The sequence below is a fragment of the Anopheles moucheti genome, chromosome X (genome assembly GCF_943734755.1).
Source record: "Anopheles moucheti chromosome X, idAnoMoucSN_F20_07, whole genome shotgun sequence".
NCBI classification, from domain to species: Eukaryota; Metazoa; Arthropoda; class Insecta; order Diptera; family Culicidae; genus Anopheles; species Anopheles moucheti.
The window spans coordinates 10,249,547-10,267,890 of NC_069142.1; the positions used below are offsets into that span (position 1 = coordinate 10,249,547).

The 18,344-nt window shown below is 45.0% G+C and overlaps 1 protein-coding gene across 1 annotated transcript in view; it reads right to left on the reverse strand.

The window, feature by feature from the left end:
- The window catches only part of LOC128307129 (protein lap4), a 49,738-nt gene that overhangs the window by 12,949 nt on the left and 18,445 nt on the right, over positions 1–18,344 (reverse strand). Inside the window, exons 7-16 of the mRNA XM_053044861.1 lie at positions 13,699–13,895; positions 13,069–13,626; positions 12,811–12,994; positions 12,300–12,742; positions 10,096–10,365; positions 7,979–8,089; positions 7,697–7,876; positions 6,195–6,558; positions 5,883–6,136; positions 5,663–5,821 (exon numbers count right to left, since the gene is read on the reverse strand). Of these exons, the coding sequence (XP_052900821.1) occupies positions 5,663–5,821; positions 5,883–6,136; positions 6,195–6,558; positions 7,697–7,876; positions 7,979–8,089; positions 10,096–10,365; positions 12,300–12,742; positions 12,811–12,994; positions 13,069–13,626; positions 13,699–13,895 (2,720 nt within the window). The remainder of the gene's footprint in view (positions 1–5,662; positions 5,822–5,882; positions 6,137–6,194; positions 6,559–7,696; positions 7,877–7,978; positions 8,090–10,095; positions 10,366–12,299; positions 12,743–12,810; positions 12,995–13,068; positions 13,627–13,698; positions 13,896–18,344) is intronic.

Below are 18,344 nucleotides of genomic sequence, written 5' to 3' on the forward strand. Positions count from 1 at the left end.
AATCAACTTTTTTTAAATTTCTTCCTTGCCTCCCAAAAAAGATAGCCTAAGTGAGAAAAAAAACAGAACAGAGAAACAAGTGACACACAAGACAATACAGCATCTGGTTCGTCAAATATGTATTTGTTTTTTTTTTTCATTCGTTTCGCTGATGCTTGGGCTACACAAGGTTTTTGTTTTTTTTGTTGTTTTTTGTAATTCATTTTAATTCAACAGTTATTGTAAAGATTCTCTTCATTCCTCCCTCTTCCCCCTCCCCCTCTGTTCTCCCTACTTTCGATCTCTCCTAAGTGTCGGAAAAAAAATCACTCCTGTACTATATTTCCCAGGACAGTGTATTTTTCCATGTGTATGTGCGTGTGTGTGTTTGGGGTTTTGTTTTTTGGCATATTTGATTTTACCCATTGTGTAAATTGTATCGGTGTGTGTGTTCACACAATTAACTATTCTCTCTCTCTCCCTCTATCTCTCTCTCTCTCTCGCTTCAGTTCCGCTCGAACCAAAGGAGTTGCGATAGTGTTGCCGATTCGTGTGGCATTTGTTGGGGCAACGAAGGGAAACGAAGCTTCCGCAATTTGTCGAAAACGATGATGTTCAACGCCCCAACTGAACACGAACCCTGCTGCTCACATACTGAGTGTGTGTGTTTTTTTTTATATTAATATAAGTAATATGTTTATTTTCCACCGATGCCATTTACAAGTCTTCAACAATAAAGTGAAAGGCAAAAGATTATTTAACACGGTTAATTCGTCTCCTTCGCTCTGTGCGGTCTTGTACTGTATGATTTCAGTACTGTACTGCTGTCTGACATAGTACACAGTGTGAAGAGCTCCCCCGCGCGGGAAGCTTATCTATTTGACTGTGATTTTTTTTTGTTATTCAACCCCGATTGCGGTCGAATGAAATAAAAGAGAAAAACAACCTAATAGCTACCAGAGATTTAGAGATTTAATATACCTCTCCAGTAGTCACTTCTCGACACGTCTAATAAACGTCAAATGTTTGATGTAAATTATTGCTATGCTGGTACAGAGGTGCAGTTTCAAAAATAGCGCACTCCAAAACATTGCTTGGGGACCATAACCTCATACACTAAAGCGTAATGATATTGAGTCAGTGACAATAACTACTAAACTTAACCACAAAACCCATTAACAGAGCTTTGCTAGACTAAGTCTTTGATGCGCACAGTACCACAAAGTGTAGAATAATGATATAAAGTACCTCTCTTGATGATTTAGCTGAGAGTTCCATAGAATGACGACTGACATAAAGCAACAAATATTGCATACTTTCTTCAGATTATGGACATCTGATGACACATAGTATAGACAAGCTAAAAATCAAGATGCACCGCTCTCAATTCCACTGTCTTGCTTCTAACGGTAACAATCCTTCCAGCAATATCCAAGACGTAGACGTACTCAAACGACTAGCGGTGCTGGAGGAGTGCGCTCAGACCTGGGGAGACGTGTAGAAGAGTGCGAAAAGAGTATCCACAAGCAGGTGTTGGTGGTAGTGTGCATTGGGGAATTGCAGAGTAAATGCTCCATTCTCCAGCATTTGGAAGCGAGTGCGAATGTTTCCCGTGGTGTCGGTACACGATACATTGATGCGAGGTTAAGATTTTGGAAAGAAGCGGCGGAAAAGCCTGCTTCACATACAGTGGGAGAAAGCACAGCGCTGCATTTACGGCCAGTGGGCTGCATATTTAGCAACTACAGTAGAGAGCGAGGGGGGGCATAAATACATCCAGTACACGAAGTAGTGAAACATTGAAGGTATTTGCCTGCATGTGTGCATGCTTCGCCTTACACGCTAATCAGAGCGGCATCACTCGGTCGCCCGGAGCAACATTTAAATTACGCATGAAACCCATTGCCATTCGCGACGGCTCTAAAACAAACTCTTTCCCTCTCCTATCTGCTATTTCTAACGCTCCACACACCGTGCCTGCCTGCGACTAGAACAATTCCAGTTACGCATCCTTATAGCCTAAAGATCTACACGGTAGGAAACACATCTTGCTTATTAGTTTGCTTACACACACACACACACACACTCACGCACACACATACACACGATTTGATATTGATGGTCTTATTTTTGAGAGAGGTGGCAGCATTTGGTAATGGATGGTAACATTTAAGGGGGGTAGAGAGAGCGCGGAGGGTGGTGTTGGGGACGAGATTTATTTTGAGAAGAAAAACCACAGGGTGTTCCAGTTATTTGTTGTAGTCCAAACACCATCCTTAGTAAGGGTTGGGTTAACCATTAGTTTTGAATGAACTTGAGCGAACCGGTTCGTTCTTTGTGAAAAAAATGAACGAACGGCGCAGTTCTTTCGTTCTTTTGGCTCTCATACTTTATACTTCAACCTGCTTTAAAAGCCGTTCAACGTGCGTCATTTAACCTGTTTCAGGTCGTTTAATTATGTTCACGCATTTAACGCATAATTCACCTGCCCTTTCTATAAAGATAGGTCCAACCTGGGGAACCCTGCAGTAACTTAAATTGACGAACGAAGTTCTTTCTTCATTAACTTAAAATAACTGATCGAACTGTACTGGTTTCGTTCTTGCGATCCAACTCTAATCCCCAACCGCCCACGCCCCCGCCAAGATGGTATGTATATACTGTCGTAGGAGGTTGTTTATAGCTACAAGGGGGTCGTTTCTTCATACAATCGATTTAGCTAACGTTTAAATCCGAAATCCGGTGAGTGTCTCTGGTGTATATGAATAGCTTCACCTACGGCGTCGGTCTCTTTCGAGCAACTAACATGGTGTTTGGCCCAAAAACCCCTGTTCCAGTAACGCTGGAACAGACGGTAGGGGCCTGTCTGCCTAGGAATGATCCATGCGGTTCCCTATCCCCGCATGCGTTGGCATTTGTAAACGTTTACCCTAAATCGAACCTGCCTGTGTGTATTATTATAACCAAGAACAATTCTGAAGCTTTTCACTACTAACACAGTTGAGTTCGGTGTGGTCGATTTACACTGCCTGTCCACAGCGCGTATATCCGTGAACACTTGTCTAAAGCCAAGAAACAGAGCAAGAGCAAAACAGCAACGTAAACAGCAACAAGAGTGTTTTGTAACAAGGGTGGTCCGGACGGGTGCTTTGCACACGTTGACCGGTACCTAATTCGGATGCTGCTTTCAAACGCAAAAAAATAACTTGCAGGAACAAGGATTGTGACGGAGCGGTACTTTTCCGACACGCGTGAAAATAGTTCATCCACCGGCTAAGAGTGGTGTGTCTTCGGGCTGACATTTTGCCAGCGGCAAAATAAACCTACATCATCGTTTGCGTAAATGTAAATTGGATGTCCAAACAGACAGCGTACATCATATGCACAGGCGCACGGGGCTGCTTTCCAGGTGATTTGTCTGCTTAGCTTTGTACGTTACTTTAACAGTTTTTGTTTTAGTTTTTAGTGTTTAGTTGTTTCATCATAGCCAGCAAAACATTGGTTCTGGTTTTCGGTCACAAAAAACGGTACAAAAAGACTAGCTAATTTTTGTTTGTTCGCTTCGCTTTTTCCTCTATATCTCTCTCATCGGATCTCTCTCCCTCTCTCTATTCTCTTCCTTCTCACTCTACTTCTATAATCTTTCTTCGTATATAATATGGAAACATCAAAAGGTATAAATACAAACGCGGTTTCCCCCATTTGTTTTGTTTTTTTGCTGCGCATTGTGCTTGGGGAGATATACCGCGAATGGCAGGTTTATACATTTATATGTAATAGTGAGTGTGTGAGAGTTTGTTACATAGTCAGTATTCTTGAGACAGTTACAATTGTTAATGACACTTCAAAAAACATGTATTCGCTACGCCCCTTCCCCACATATAGTTCAATCATCGAAACGAATGGGCCGCGAAATGGGTAGTCGTTGGTAGTCGCCATTCCGGGTTGCCAAACATTCATGGGTATGGACCGGTTCGTCCCAAGGATTCATGACTGTATTTGACGGTCCGGGGCACACCGACAGGTGAGGCCCATAACGTTCTCACACACATCCATTGGTGCAACTGCGCATTGTAATCAATCGTACACGCGCTATTTCTATTTTGGCATTTCCGCTCGCATCGAAACGGAGGTGTGTACGTGTGTGATTTTTGTTCTTCTTTGTTGAGGTGGGTGGGAGAAGGATGTCGAATAGTTTACCGAAAATTGTGTACAACCCGAAATGTACTGACCTACCCCCTCCCCGTCCACCGGTCGGATTCGGATCGACCCAATTTCTCCTATCAATTGGATATATATATATATATTTTTTTTTGTTTTGCTAAATTATAATATCTCAGTCTTCGTTAGTTGTATAAAAAACTAATATTATGGAAGATTGTTTGTCGATGTACGTAACTGTGGGTGGACAAAAGCAGTAGCAGTGGGAAAACGAGCAAAACAATTGCAAAGAAAACAAAATGGCCCACCATAAATCCGAATAGGTCAAAACAAAAGAGGAAAAAGAGAAGAGAGTGGGAGAGAGAGAAAGAGAGAAAGATTTCATTTAGATCGTTCCATTACCTTTGCGTGGTAATATTTGTATAGAATGGGGTAGACAAAAAACATCGTTATTCGTTTAGATATGTGTCCAGGAGAAGGAAAAGGAGTTGGTATCCAAAAACCAAAACTAACAAACATATGACAAAAATCAACTCTCAAAAGTAATCAAAGGGCGATGGACTATGTGCACTGTCCGATAGCAAGTGGTATACATGTCACAACAATGTATAACACACTCATTCCCTCAACTTCAAGTACCATTTTCAAAGCAAAACAATATTATTATAGAAAATAATAAAATTATTATAATCATTTAGAAATGTTCAACAAGCTTGAGTTGTTTAAATAAAGCGCTGATCGTTGTTACTCTGTAAGGAGTAACTCCATCACCTCTAGTTTCTTGTGTAAACACAAGCCGTCTAGCAAATCAATACATGACAAAAATATAAAATGATTCTTTTATACATATCTTTCTACAACTGCTTCAACTAATCTCCTAAATCATACGCGTCCTTTTGCTAAATACTTCACGCTGACTTAGCTAATCCGTACGACACACGACGCGAGATAAATTCAGTACAAAGTACAATAAACAAGGTGAATAAAATTCACAGCGAGAAAGTATATACCTAAAACAATAAGCAAATCAAAGTACGAACTAATATATGTATATAAAAATAGTAACAAAACAGTGTTGTAATGGCACAAGAATGGTATGGACATATGTATGCTTATGTACGTGTGAGTGTTTTAAAATGGAGTATGTGAAACAATCGTTTCTTCTCTGTGTAGTGGTGTGTTGTTGTGTGATGTTACCTTTGCCGATTACAGCAAAGGATGGTGTCGGTGACGGAACGGTAATGGTGGCTGTGTATGTGCCATATTCTTCCGATTAATAGTGTTCGATTAGCACAGATCATTTTGCTGCCGCCGGTTGGCACTTAGTATACAGGTGCTTTGATTTGTTTTGTTTTTTGTTTTGTGGTCATTTACAGACACATACACATAGGCCCCGGATGAAGCAAAATGAGGAAAGCACGAACATAGGCGCATGTTCGGGTTGGAGAAACAATAAGACATTTAAAGTAGATGGGGGATGTTGTGGGGGGATTGATGAGCATGGATAGGCGGGTTTAAATACCTGAGGTGTCTGGGTATCGAGGGTGTGCTTGGACATCACGATGGTGGTCGTTTTCTGCAGCGGTTCGGACGTCACCTCCGTTGGTGATTTTGGTGGTCCATTTTCGACTAGCTGACTACCGAGCGCTAACGATTCGGCTGCACGTACGATATCCAGTACCTACGGTGAAGGGACGTTAGAGGGTGTGTGTGTGTTTGCTGGCTCGCTGCCGCCTAACTACCTTTTCGGGGGTACTTTTCTCCTTCGAACCGATCGCTAGCTGCTGATCGGTTGGATTGACACTGATAAGAGCCTGGGAGGTAGGTTCGGGCTGTTCGATCGGTTCGACGGCAGTGGGTTTCACAGGCAGCGACTCTTCATCGATCTTGTCCACGCTTAGCTTTCGGTGCGTTTCGGCCATAATTACCGAATCGTCTCGATCGAGGCTGGACACGCTCTGGCTAAGCTCCGAACCCGTTTCATATGCACGCGATCCTGCAAAACAAAGTTGGTATTTAGTCGTGTTTGTCTATGAATGGGACTAAACATTTACCCATTCTCGCACTATCGCCATTGTTGCTAAGTCCGGTGCTCATACCACCCGCACTGCCGGTCAGATGCAGGAGGTCCGATTTTTCGTAACCCTTGCACACGACCAGATGGAGCTTGTTGCCGGACGCGCGCAGTGCATCGACCGCTTCCTGGTGTGTCGCACCCAGCAGCGACAGACCGTTCACCTCCAGGATGCGCATGCCAACGCGCAGCCGTCCGTCGCGCTTGGCAGCACCGTTGGCATTGATTTTGGAGATGAAAACACCTTCGTCCGCGTTGTCCAGCGGGTTACCACGCTGACCGTTTAGGCCACCCTTGATATGCATGCCAAGCCGTTCACCGTCCTGCTTGACAATGTCTACTTCCTGATGCCCGGCGAAGTGGTGTGCGATGATAAACAACAATGCATAAAAACAAAACCAAGATTAGTGTCTGTGAAAAGCAAAAACACCCTTGCGCGTATCGATAGTACCAACTCCACCGATTGGAGTACTGAGGGAAGCAATTGTCCTTTCGAAAATCATAAAACACAGACAGCATTCTCACTACTACCATTACAAAGTCATGCAACTACGTACAGCTATGGTAAGATTAATTTCATTTTTTTGTTTCATTTTGTATTATTTTGGAAACCGGGAACAATCAAATTACACAATGAACGAGAGAGAGAGAGAGACACACACATTGGGTTTTGTTTCTAAAAATGGGTATACAGATAAAACAAAAAATAAATGAGCAACCGCGCGGTCCTAGGCGGGTACGCCCTTACGACAGCGAAAACAAAAATTTGGGATCGTTACAAATTTCGTTTACAGAGGCGAAGTAAAATCGAAAAACAGGAACGGCAAACACTGAACGGTGAGAAACCCCACGTTTTACGTACCTCAGTGTTCAATGCAACTATTTCAAAATGCTGAGTATGATGAAGGTATGGCAGTGAGCGGTAGTAGTGTAGTAGGTAGTAAGAAGGAGCAATTTTTGTTTGCGTTTATGATGCATGATTGTTTTGTTTTGTTTTTTTGTATGCAAAACGACACCCGGTAGAGAGCAAAAGAAACGGAAACGGACAAAGAAATAGAAACAGTGAAAGAAAGCGCACTATAGAGAGAAAGTTCTAGACGCGTTTTGCGAAGCATGGGCTGTGTGTGGTCCTGGAGCTGTCTGGACGTACACCTTCGACACAGGATGACGTTATGATTTTGTTGTTTTCGGGGGTAGGGGGATAGAGACATCTTCCCCACCATAAATATGGTTCAATTAGGCCGCGTACACATTGAACGACCACGCACCTGGCAGCATCCATTAGAGAAAAACTTTGACGCCGTGAGACGTGACGTGAGTCCTCTAAACGCTGATCCGAATGTTCCCTACGTTTCATTCTAATCGCAATTACAAACAATGCGTATTTCTAGTTCTATTTTCCAATGTCCACTTCATGGACGTGGTGGACGTGGTGTGTATACGCAGCCTTTTACATTCATTACTCAAACCCACACAACGCACCTGAAAACCTGCCGGAAGTGGATCATGCTGCACGGTTAGCTTGATATCGTCGCACGGCCGAAGCAGCTCCATCACCGCCTCCTGGTGAGTGGCCTGCGTCACATCAGTTCCGTTCACCTTCAGGATGCGATCGCCCATGCGCAGCTTACCGGACAGGGCAGCGATACCGCCGGCCACGATCTACAAAGAAAAAACACAAATTTTCACGTTAGTAAGCAAAGATTTTTTTTTTTTGAAGACAAAATTGTAATCGGTCAGTGCAGTGGCGAATGGTTTACTTACGTGCGATATAAATATGCCCGGCTCGTTTGCCCCGAACGGGGTGCAGGAATGATCAGTGCCACCGATAATACTGAAGCCAAGCGATCCTTGATCTTTCGGCAGGATAACCTCCTGTGTGAGCGTGTGTGTGTTTGTGCGTAGAGCGCGATATACGTATAGTGTAATAGTGTGCAATTTTAATAGGTAGGAGAGAAAAAGAAAGAACAAAACGCGTATAGCCGCATTTAGTAAAGGTTCCATTATGTGCGTTCGATTCGTTTAGTTGTTCGAGTAAGTCGAGAGCAGAAAACATTAAAAGAAAGCGAGCGTTAACGTTTGTTTGTAGCTAAGTGGGACCACAGTAGCCCGGTTTTTTTTTTAAAGTAATTTCAAACCCAATTATTAATATCATGATGGCTGCGCGATCAAATGCAGACGCCCCGGCAAAGATGTGTTTGCGGTGTGTTAAATAAGGCCCAGCACTGTATTAATGATGATCGTGGATGTTTGGTTTTTGTTTTTTCATGTTTTGTTTCACATGTTTTGCTCGTCCGATTGATAACGGGCTCTTGACGCGCGGCAAAAGGTAAGCAGCAGCTTCGGTCACACGCACGCTTGTCGCAACGGGCTATGTAGTGGGCGGTATGGCGTAAGGCGGGTGTATTATTGTCTGTTTTATTGCGGTTAATTCTTATGGATGTTCCATTAAGTCGGAGGGAAAGAAAAGCCCCAGAAAAGATTAATATCGTTTAAGGACGGTAGGCACACTTTTTGCTAGCTATGCAAGTGGTAGTTGTGTTAATGCAAGCAGCACAATAATCATTATTCAAAACTAGTGTTGGGTGAATCTGATTCGGATTCCTCGATCATAATGAATCTTTGAACTGATGGCATCACTCTGAAGCCCTATTGTGAAGAAAAAAAAATCCTCAATCATTGCTGAAGCCTAATCTAGATTCTAGATTAATCCTCAAAGATTAATGAATATCTCAGCAATTTGACACCATGTTTATGGATTAAGCTTCCGAAATAAGCAAGCATTTAATTGCGAACAGCGCTTTATGGAATTTTGGATGGCTCGGTGGTGTACTCGTAACGGCGTCGAGACTTCACACGACATGACCGGTCCAAAATCTCAGCTGGACCAAATCCCTCTTCTGCAGTACTTCAGCTGCTCCGGGTATATTAAGTTCAAGGTAAATTGGGATATATTGAGATAAAAACAGTCAGAAATTACAGGTCCCTCTCTAGAGACCTCTTGAGGTTGTTGTGCCAATAAAGAAGAAGTTAATGAATATATGAAGATTTAACAATCAAGGATTTTTCAATATTGAATTTATGAGGATTCATTAACATTTGAAAATTCATAAATATTTTAAGGAGTCGACTCCTTGTTGAAGATTAATATGAATGACGCATCTCAAAAGATTCATTAAGCATTATGCTGGTCAGTACATGGTGCTCGGAGTGGTAAGAATTTGACACAAAACGCACACAGAACAAGTAATAAGTTTAACATTTAACGCAAACAAATTATTTGTAAGTAATTTCGCCAACAATTAAAATCAATTTCCAATCAATCCTCGAAGTAGAAAAGCAGAGTATTCCAATCGTGTCCAATATTTGTAATTTTGGGAAATGTAACGCCGCTTCCTGACCATTTTGTTGGTTTTGTTTTTCCCAAAAACCTTAACGGTGCAAAACAGATGAAACCTCACTCCTATTAGTTTCGATTAATTCCAAAGTACGTTATACCGCTCTCGTATGGTAGCGGTGGTTAAAGAATTACGCTGACATGTTGACATTCTTCACCGCACCATCGTTAACCACCCCCTGGCACACGTAAAATGATACAAAGAGTAAAGAACAAAATGTAATAAAGTAGTTGATGGTTCCTTCCACAGTTCCGATACAAAATGGATGTAGGAGTAGTGACACAGTTGAGTTGTGCGCGCAGTAGTATGGCATGGCTAGAGATCATAGAACCAAAAAGAAGGGTTTTTTTGTTTTGTTTGTTTGTTTGTTGCTGCTTGTTTGTACGTTTGTTTGCATGTGATTGGAGTTCTTTAATATGTTTTTTTTTTCGTATGCTATTTTGATAGCGGTTGTGGTTTGCTTGGTTGGAGAATGTATTTTACCTCGCTGATTAGTGGTTCCAATAAGCGATTGTCAGTGACCCTGGTCATTACCGTCTCAGTGAACGTTGACTTGGTAATCGTTTCCGTGACGGTACCGAGCTCGGTCGGTGCCGGCGGCAACATCGGCATGTCCGGCACGGCCTTCTGCACCGTCACCGTGACCGAGGGACCGTGGTCGGACTTGTCCACGGTTACCTGCCGCCCGCCGCTGATAAAGTGAGACGGTATCATGGCCTGAAAATCTGCGCTGGTCATGGGCCTCGCTGCAACCTGCGATATGGATGTGTGTGTGTGTGTGTGTTTTCGTGTGCGCGCGTGTGTGTCGTTTGTTGGATGTGGATGTTTGTGGGTTTTGTTTGTAGTGGTGGTGTTGTAATGGGAAACAGGAAACGAGATGAGGACGAGGAAATGGGATATCGAAAGTAGATGTGTGTTTGTTGATGTTGCGATGTTGAGGATCCGGTGACGTTTCAGTTCAAGGTTCATTCCGGACACGGATGCAGCATATTTCCACCCCCCCAGCCCCGCAAAAAAAAATCGCACACACACACACACACACATGCACGCACGCCGACGACGGGTAGATAAAATAAGTTGATGCGAGAATATACATGTCACACATACACATACACACAACGGGATAAACAAAAATACAAAACCCAAACACCACCCACACATACACATGTACACGCACGTGCGCGTGCGAGGGAAGTAGTAGTCGAGGCGGTCACCAGGAAGGGGTGTGTTTGGGAGGTAGGGAACGATGGTGATGTGGGGTAGAAAATGCATGAAATATACGCGAGCGCAGAAGGATTAGATTATGCGAGCCCAGAGTTGTTGATGCGCAGGATTGATGCAGTACATGATGGTATATAGGTGTTGGAGGGTTGGTTTGTTTGTTTTTTTTTTCATTGCAAGATGTTCGGAAGGATCACACATACACACACCCAGAGACACCCACACACAGAACACACAGACCGGGCGCGTGGGAATTGGGCGCAGGCACATACAGCAACGAGAAGGAGGCAATATGGAAAAGAGAAAACAAAAGAAGAAAAAAGGGGAAAACCTTGGATTAGGACCATCATGCTTGGCTTGTTAACGGTGCGGGTCGTTGTATGTGGTTTAATGTTATGGTACGTTTAGCGATATCTATAATAATAATAATAATAAGTGACGGCCGGTGAAGATGCGCTTGGAGAGCTCGTCTAGCTGTCCGTCCCTTCGCGGGAGGGGATGTTGGGAGGATGGTGTGAGACAATGAAACGGAATAAATGGTTCACTAACAGCGGTTGATGAGTATGTTACATGAGCAACAGGGAAGGAACGGAGAAGCAAAATCAGAAGGGTACTAATTGCAATAGGAACTCCCAGCACGCTACGATCCTTTTATTATGAAAATAAATATATTACCATTCTTTTTGTACCATGTGGAATAAATATTAAATCCTTTTTATATTACATCATCCAATCCAAACAAATTTAACGAAGTGCCAAAAGGGAATTAAATAATCGTCAAAGATCGTAACGTCTAGAGGCCCCTAGCGGCATGTAGGTTTCGTTTCGTGACAATGGAAGGGAATGTGATGAGCCAACAGTTGGGTTGGGTGCACGGTGCATGAAGATGAATGGATGGGCAGTACGAAGCAAAGTTGTTAAGCAAATTTTCTCGTGCTGCGTGTGCCAGGTGCGTACAGAGATCAGGCCAACACACGCGTGCTAGGATTGTGTGTGTGCTGTCACACCGCAGCACAGTACCGCGACCTGTCATGTCTAATGTGTATTGTTTTTAAACTTCCTTCAAAACAAGAGTTGTGTGTATGCGTGTAGACGCGTGTGTGTGTGTGTGTGTGTGTGTGTGTATGAAGTAGGCAATAGAGTCAACTAGCAGGCAGCACTTGCACACAGGGTGTTTCTACTAAAGGGTGGTTCAGGAGGGTGGTGCCGGATATTAAACGGGACGACGGGAGCACAGCATTCGCGGGAGCAGCACCGACTACCTTCATCCGATCACGTACACGATGTTAGAAATAGGTTGGAGGGTGGGGAGATTGTGGGAAGGGGACAGGGAGGGGGGGGGGGGAGGGGGAAGGTTGGTTTCCATGCCCCGAAAACAGCCAGCTTCACAGCTGGAGAGAGTGAGTGGGCGGGCGCGCCACCTCTCGGCACCATATATCTTCGCAGCAACGGCACCGGACACTTACCTGCGAGTCGTCGTTAGTGGCAGCATGCGCTACCACACCATTATTGATGGTTCCCGCCGATTCGGACGGTTGATGGTCCAGTGGCTTGTGCATCACACCATTACTGCTGCCGTCAGAGCTACTGTTAGCGGTGCTGTGTTTGTTATTTACGTTTTGCATTAATACTGTACGCGGTGCGGGCAGGGGAGGTTGCTGCTGCTGCTTAGCAGCATCCACCTGCGTTGGCCCCTGCAGCAGTGTGGCTGATGGCGTGTGCGGTGCAAATGTGGAGCTAGGTGAAAGTGCATTAGCCCCGCCAGTTACCTTTTGCGTGTGCTGTTCATCCACCACCTTCGGGTCGGTGTCGGGCGATTTGGCGGACTCGGTAAGGTGGTGGTGTGGGTGGGCATTTTGTGGATCTTGACCGTCATCTGCCGTACGACGGTAACCGGTATAAGTGGATGCTGTTGTTGTGGGAAGAGGACGCATGGGTTAGAAACGGTTCATTTTGTGGTTCCAATCTGTCACCTACCAAGACGGTTGGGCATGTACGTGCCGGGGCGATTCGGACCAACGACAGGGCTGCGGGGACTGTGGAGCGATTCCAGCGGTCCCTTCACCTCGCGCTGCACCACCAAGCGTACAAAACGCTGATGATCGGTCAGCAGCTGTACCGCATAATCGTGATGCGCGTTCGTAATGTCAACTCCGTTTATCTACAAATGAGGTAAGCGCTTATTAATAACCACCGTTCAGCGTTCGAACAAACGGAAACAAACCATCCACTTACCGCTAGCACCCGGTCGCCCACCATTATCTTGCCATCCTTGTGTGCCACCCCGTTCTCGGTCAGGCGGGAAATGTAGATACCTTCCGAACCGTCCTTAAACGGTGCATGGCCCTTGCCGCCAGCGATGCTAAAACCTAACCCCTGTCCGATCTGGTCCCGTATCAGCGTGGTGTGCAGGATGATCTTCTGCGTTATTTCGTTACCGTTCGGCATATCCATACTGCCGACACCGACACCACCACCACCACCGTTCGGCAGCCCGACCGTGTTCGGTGACAGGGCGCCCATATACGGCGGGACGCCGACACTGTCGCCGACAACAGTCGGTACGCCGAGCGGAGCGCCCAGCAGCGGTGGGCCTCCGCTCGCCTTCAACGATTCCTGATCGACCACGTTGATTTGTGCCACCGAACCCGTATCGTCAAACACCGGATGACCGATCAGGCGCGTTACCTCGCGTGAAATAAACAATACCAGCACGGAACCGCATGCCTTCAACACCTCGACCGCATCGTAGTGGTCCGCATCCTCGACCGAGATTCCGTTTACCTTCAGCACCTGGGATGAATGCGAAAATTGTGAGTTGATGCGCTACGCCATAACACACGCTGTTGTGTTGGCAATACGTACCTTGTCGCCCACCTTCAGACCGGCCAGATCTGCCGGGCCCCGTTCGGTGACGCGCGAGATAAAGATACCCTCGTCATCGCCCTTGAACGGTGTCGAGCCGCGTCCACCGGCAATGCTTAGTCCGAGCCCGGCAGACGTACGCTCAATGTGTATCTCCAACCGCTCCTCCTTCAGGGCGGTGTACGTGTCGAGTGTGTCTAAAAGCAAACAAAGCAGAAGCAAAGCACCTGATTAAACAGTTCGTGCGGATATCGGACCTCAAAAAACCCTTCCATGTTCCATTTCGATGTTTTCCCTCTAAAAACAACGCTTCCTTCCAGTGTAGACGCAGCGTTTTTGTTTTTCTTACGTTTACGCTTGAAAACTCGGAAGATATTATCCCAACGTTTTTTATTTTTTGTTGCTACGATGTGCCGCTACCAGAAACAACATCAATTTGTGCCACACAGAGAAAATATATACAATATAAATGAGTGGTCGCTTAGGTACGCTTGTACTCTTTGGAGTGCTTTAACGAGCGGTGAAGCTGCGTTAGTCAGCCCCATTAGTGAGACCCGCGTGAGGTAAACGCTGCCTGTTTGTGGTCCGTGCCGAATCGTGTTTATTATTAAACACACACTCACACACCACGTTTTACACCACACACACACACACACACACACCCTTTTTCCACTCCACTCTACCGGTGTTGCAAATTGCTGCGAGTATCACTCCATCGGGTGCTGCTACTACAATGTGTGTTGCATGTTTTGCTTCCCTATGCTGCGCTTAAATTCGCGCTGGTACAACGGGAGCACTTATTGCATTTATTGTTGGACGTGCTAAATGCGGCTAAATTAGTTACGCAGTGTGGTAGGTGTGTAACATTTACTAACAAAACAACAAGACTCAAATACAAGGGTGTTGTGAGTTCAAGCGTGAAAGTTGCAAGATTAAGCTGAACTAATTTTGCTCCAGAGATTAAGGGAAGATTAAGCCGGACGGATGAATGCTATTGCAGTAGTACAATTATTATTAAAAAGGGAATTTTCTAAATTGTAGATACAATAATATTCCTTCATAGATTAAGCTAAGATTAAGCTGAATAGCCGAATTAAGCCGATTGAAGGATAATACGGAAAAATTAACGTTAAGGTGAGTATCGTTTAACGTTACAGGGTTTTACAGATTAAACATATTGAAGTTCAAAAGCTCTAAGATCATTTTAAATCAATCTTCTTACGCTTTACAAATTACCGCAAAATAAAACTAAATTAATATTTCGCCAGAGATTAAGGGAAGATTAAGCTAAAAATGAGCATGACAGATATTACGACAAATCTGACTGGATTTTACAATTGAACAACGTGAAGCTCTTGAGTTCTGAAAACATATCGTAATACTCTTATCAAACTGGAATAACTTCGCAAAAGCTGTCACATGTCCGGTAAAAGTTCTAAAAAGGACTGGCAATTGCCACATAACACATAGAGCGGACTGTTTCCGCATAATGACCACTATGAATGATTCATTGCACAGTACAGGTATTGATTCATCACACCCATATGTGAGTTTCTGTTCCACGGGTGCCGAAACGGCCAGCGCTCGCACGGTTTCGTCACCTTATCAGCGACAGGGCGCATATTATCTCGCTTACCGTAGACTTTCCGCTTCCCAAACAACGGTGACGACGACAGGGCCATACTGCCACCACCGCTACCCTTACCCGGCTGCCCGCCGCCATTCAACGTCCGCCCGTCCTTTACCGCGGTGATAATGCGAATCCGTCGCTTGTCGTCCTTGCGGCCACCCTTCTTCTTCCCGTTCGACAGGATGCTGGTGGGCGTGTTCGACCCACTCGTACCGTTCGACCGGAACGAGGACGCACCGGACGACCGGCGGGACAGTGGACGGCCCCCCGGCCCTTTCCGACCGCCCGGTCCCTTCCCGGCATCCTTCACTTTAAACTTGACTGAAAACATCCTTCCCGTCCACACTGGGTGTCTGTTGCGTTATGTTTCCCAGCGTCTTGGGACAATTCTTTGTGATTGTTGGAGGGTAGGGTAAGAACTAAAATAGTACGCAGTTGTTGTATCGCGTACTAGCTTCACCACAGACGCACGGAAGCACACATAAATACGAGAGGGAGAAAACAAATCGTCACGGGCGCACACAGTATGCGCCCATGAATACTACCGCCACATAAACGGGTCACCGCCACCGCACAAGGGCCTTTTTTTTTCTTCCTCGCACACACAGACGTTTCACCTTGGGGTTGAACTAATTGTGTGAAGCAACCTAATTTCCACCTTCAATTAGTGAGAGGTCCACTTAAAGAAACCACCCGTAGCTGATGCTGGGGACGCGCGATGCAGATCGGAACCAGCATAAAACAGTGACTCAACACGCGGACGGAAGCTAGGTTATGTTTCTCCACTCCCAATGTTTGATTGGTGCAGCAGCGCTACGTTGAAATGGTGCCGATGGATGTGTTGCGGGCCAGGGCACGCCCTGATGCTATTGTTTTGTGTCCGTCTCGAAAAAAGAAAAACCACAACAACCACAACCACTGTCTGCTCCAGCTAAACCCAAAACCGAGTGCGTCACGACCACACGGCAGCAACGTTCCCGGTGATTTGTCAACCTGTCGGGCGCATCCGCGGATTCCTTCTGCACCCAAGTGATGAGCCTGCACCCCCCTGAAAGGATTCCAGCCTACTGATAACGGCAACGGGTGGAGCGTGATAAAAGGCGCGCGTTATCTTACGCTAGCGGTTCCCGATCCCGAGAAATAGCGCGAAATGGTTACCTCCCTAAAACTTTCCTTCCGATACGGGGAACACTGTATGTACGTGGGGCATCGCGAACCAGGCATGGCAAACACACCTGCCATGGATGGGGGTTGCGGTTTTTTGGGACATTATTGTGACAAAAGTGCTACACTTGTGGCGGACGGAAAAGACCTCATCCACATCTACGGAAAGTGCCATGACTAAATGTTGGAAATGTTTCCAACAACTGTCAAAGTGGGTCAAACAATTTAATTCGTTACACGTATTGTAGATTGTAGAGCGTTGCGTACGTGGCGTAACTTGTGTGGCGGAAGGTGTATGAGTGTACGGAACAATAAACCGCACCAGTGGTCGACAAGTTTGAGCGAAAAAAAAAATCACTCACTGCATCGTACAAAGAGATTCATTTTTGTCATCTTCAAAGTGCATAACAGACGTCTCGGTCGTATTGATTCTCACAAAGGTTCAAATTAGCCTGTTGAGAATGCAAGTGCTACAAAGCACTTTTATTAGCAGTTCTCCAGGATTCCTATTTTTATCAGATCTCATACTATAACTTGGTAACAGCATCTTTTGAAAATTGATAAAGAGCTAAATAATTAATTGATTATTAATGAAATACTGACGAACTGTCTGTCTAAACGATAAACTTGTCAATAATGGTTCTTGTGATGCCTGATCTCATGATTTCTGTAATAATATTTGAAGTGTTGATTTTATCCACATACTATTCATAGAAAAGAATTTCCCAAAAAAAAAAACTAGCTATTTAACATTTTATTCAGTAAGATGAAAAATCGCCATCTTCTTCTCTTTTAAAACAAAGCCTTTTATAGCTTCTCTTTGCATGTCTTCCATTAATAAGATTTACAAATTTGTATATAAATTAATACTTTTACTACATAATTAGGACCATAATCAACATCAACCTCTGTTCTGCACACCTGTTTTGATTGCAAATAGGGAGATAAGGCAAAGAGTTTGCCACCACTGGTTGTTATCACGGTAAAGCCGTGCTGATAAGGTGCTAACGTGTAAAAGAAGCAGGTAACACCCTTGCGCGCATACACATGCCAACGAAACGGTAGACCCCGCATGCAGTGATACGCCATTGGAAAGCAAAAAAAAACAAAAACCCCTAACCAAACCTTGACACAAAATGGCCCTCGACGACTGAAAGAGAGACGGTTTGGTTTGTTGTCGCGCGCTTGATCATGTAGGGTTTTTTTTGTTGCCTGGCCCCAAAAAAAAAGGGTGCCTTCTCGCATGCACAAATGCGTACTTGCGATGCGTTGGAGAGCGCTCACGATTGTTTGTTTTCCACCAACTTACATTTACCTACACACACACACACACACACACACGTACAAACACACGCTTAGCTTACGTGTCGTGTCGCATAGTGGTTCGGTGTTGTTTAATTTAATGTTTATCGAATATAGCAGGGCTGTTGCGTTATCTAAATGGTTTAGGCTTTCGGACTGGAGGTAGCGTCATTGAAAGCACATTCGGGGAAGCGTAATGGGACGGTTGCGCGGAGGGTCGCGTTGTTGTACACGGTCGAGAGGGTGTTAATATCAGTACGGGCGTTCGGTCTCATTGTGCACGCTTGCTAAATGGTGCACACACGTCGCTGTGTTGTCGCTTCCCATTGTTGTTCCCAGCCCGATTACGCCCGATTCTCATCCCCCCGTTCGGTTTTTGTCCAATAAGCAAACCACTGGCCATCGCGTACCCCGGAACGCTCGAAAACAACGCAACCTCTCGGAAATAAACAAGCAGTTACCCTTTCGGTACTTGTCCATTCTCTGCCCACCACAGCATGCTAATTACCATCGCTTTTTGACGATCGTACCCGCGGTGCGTTTGTGCAGT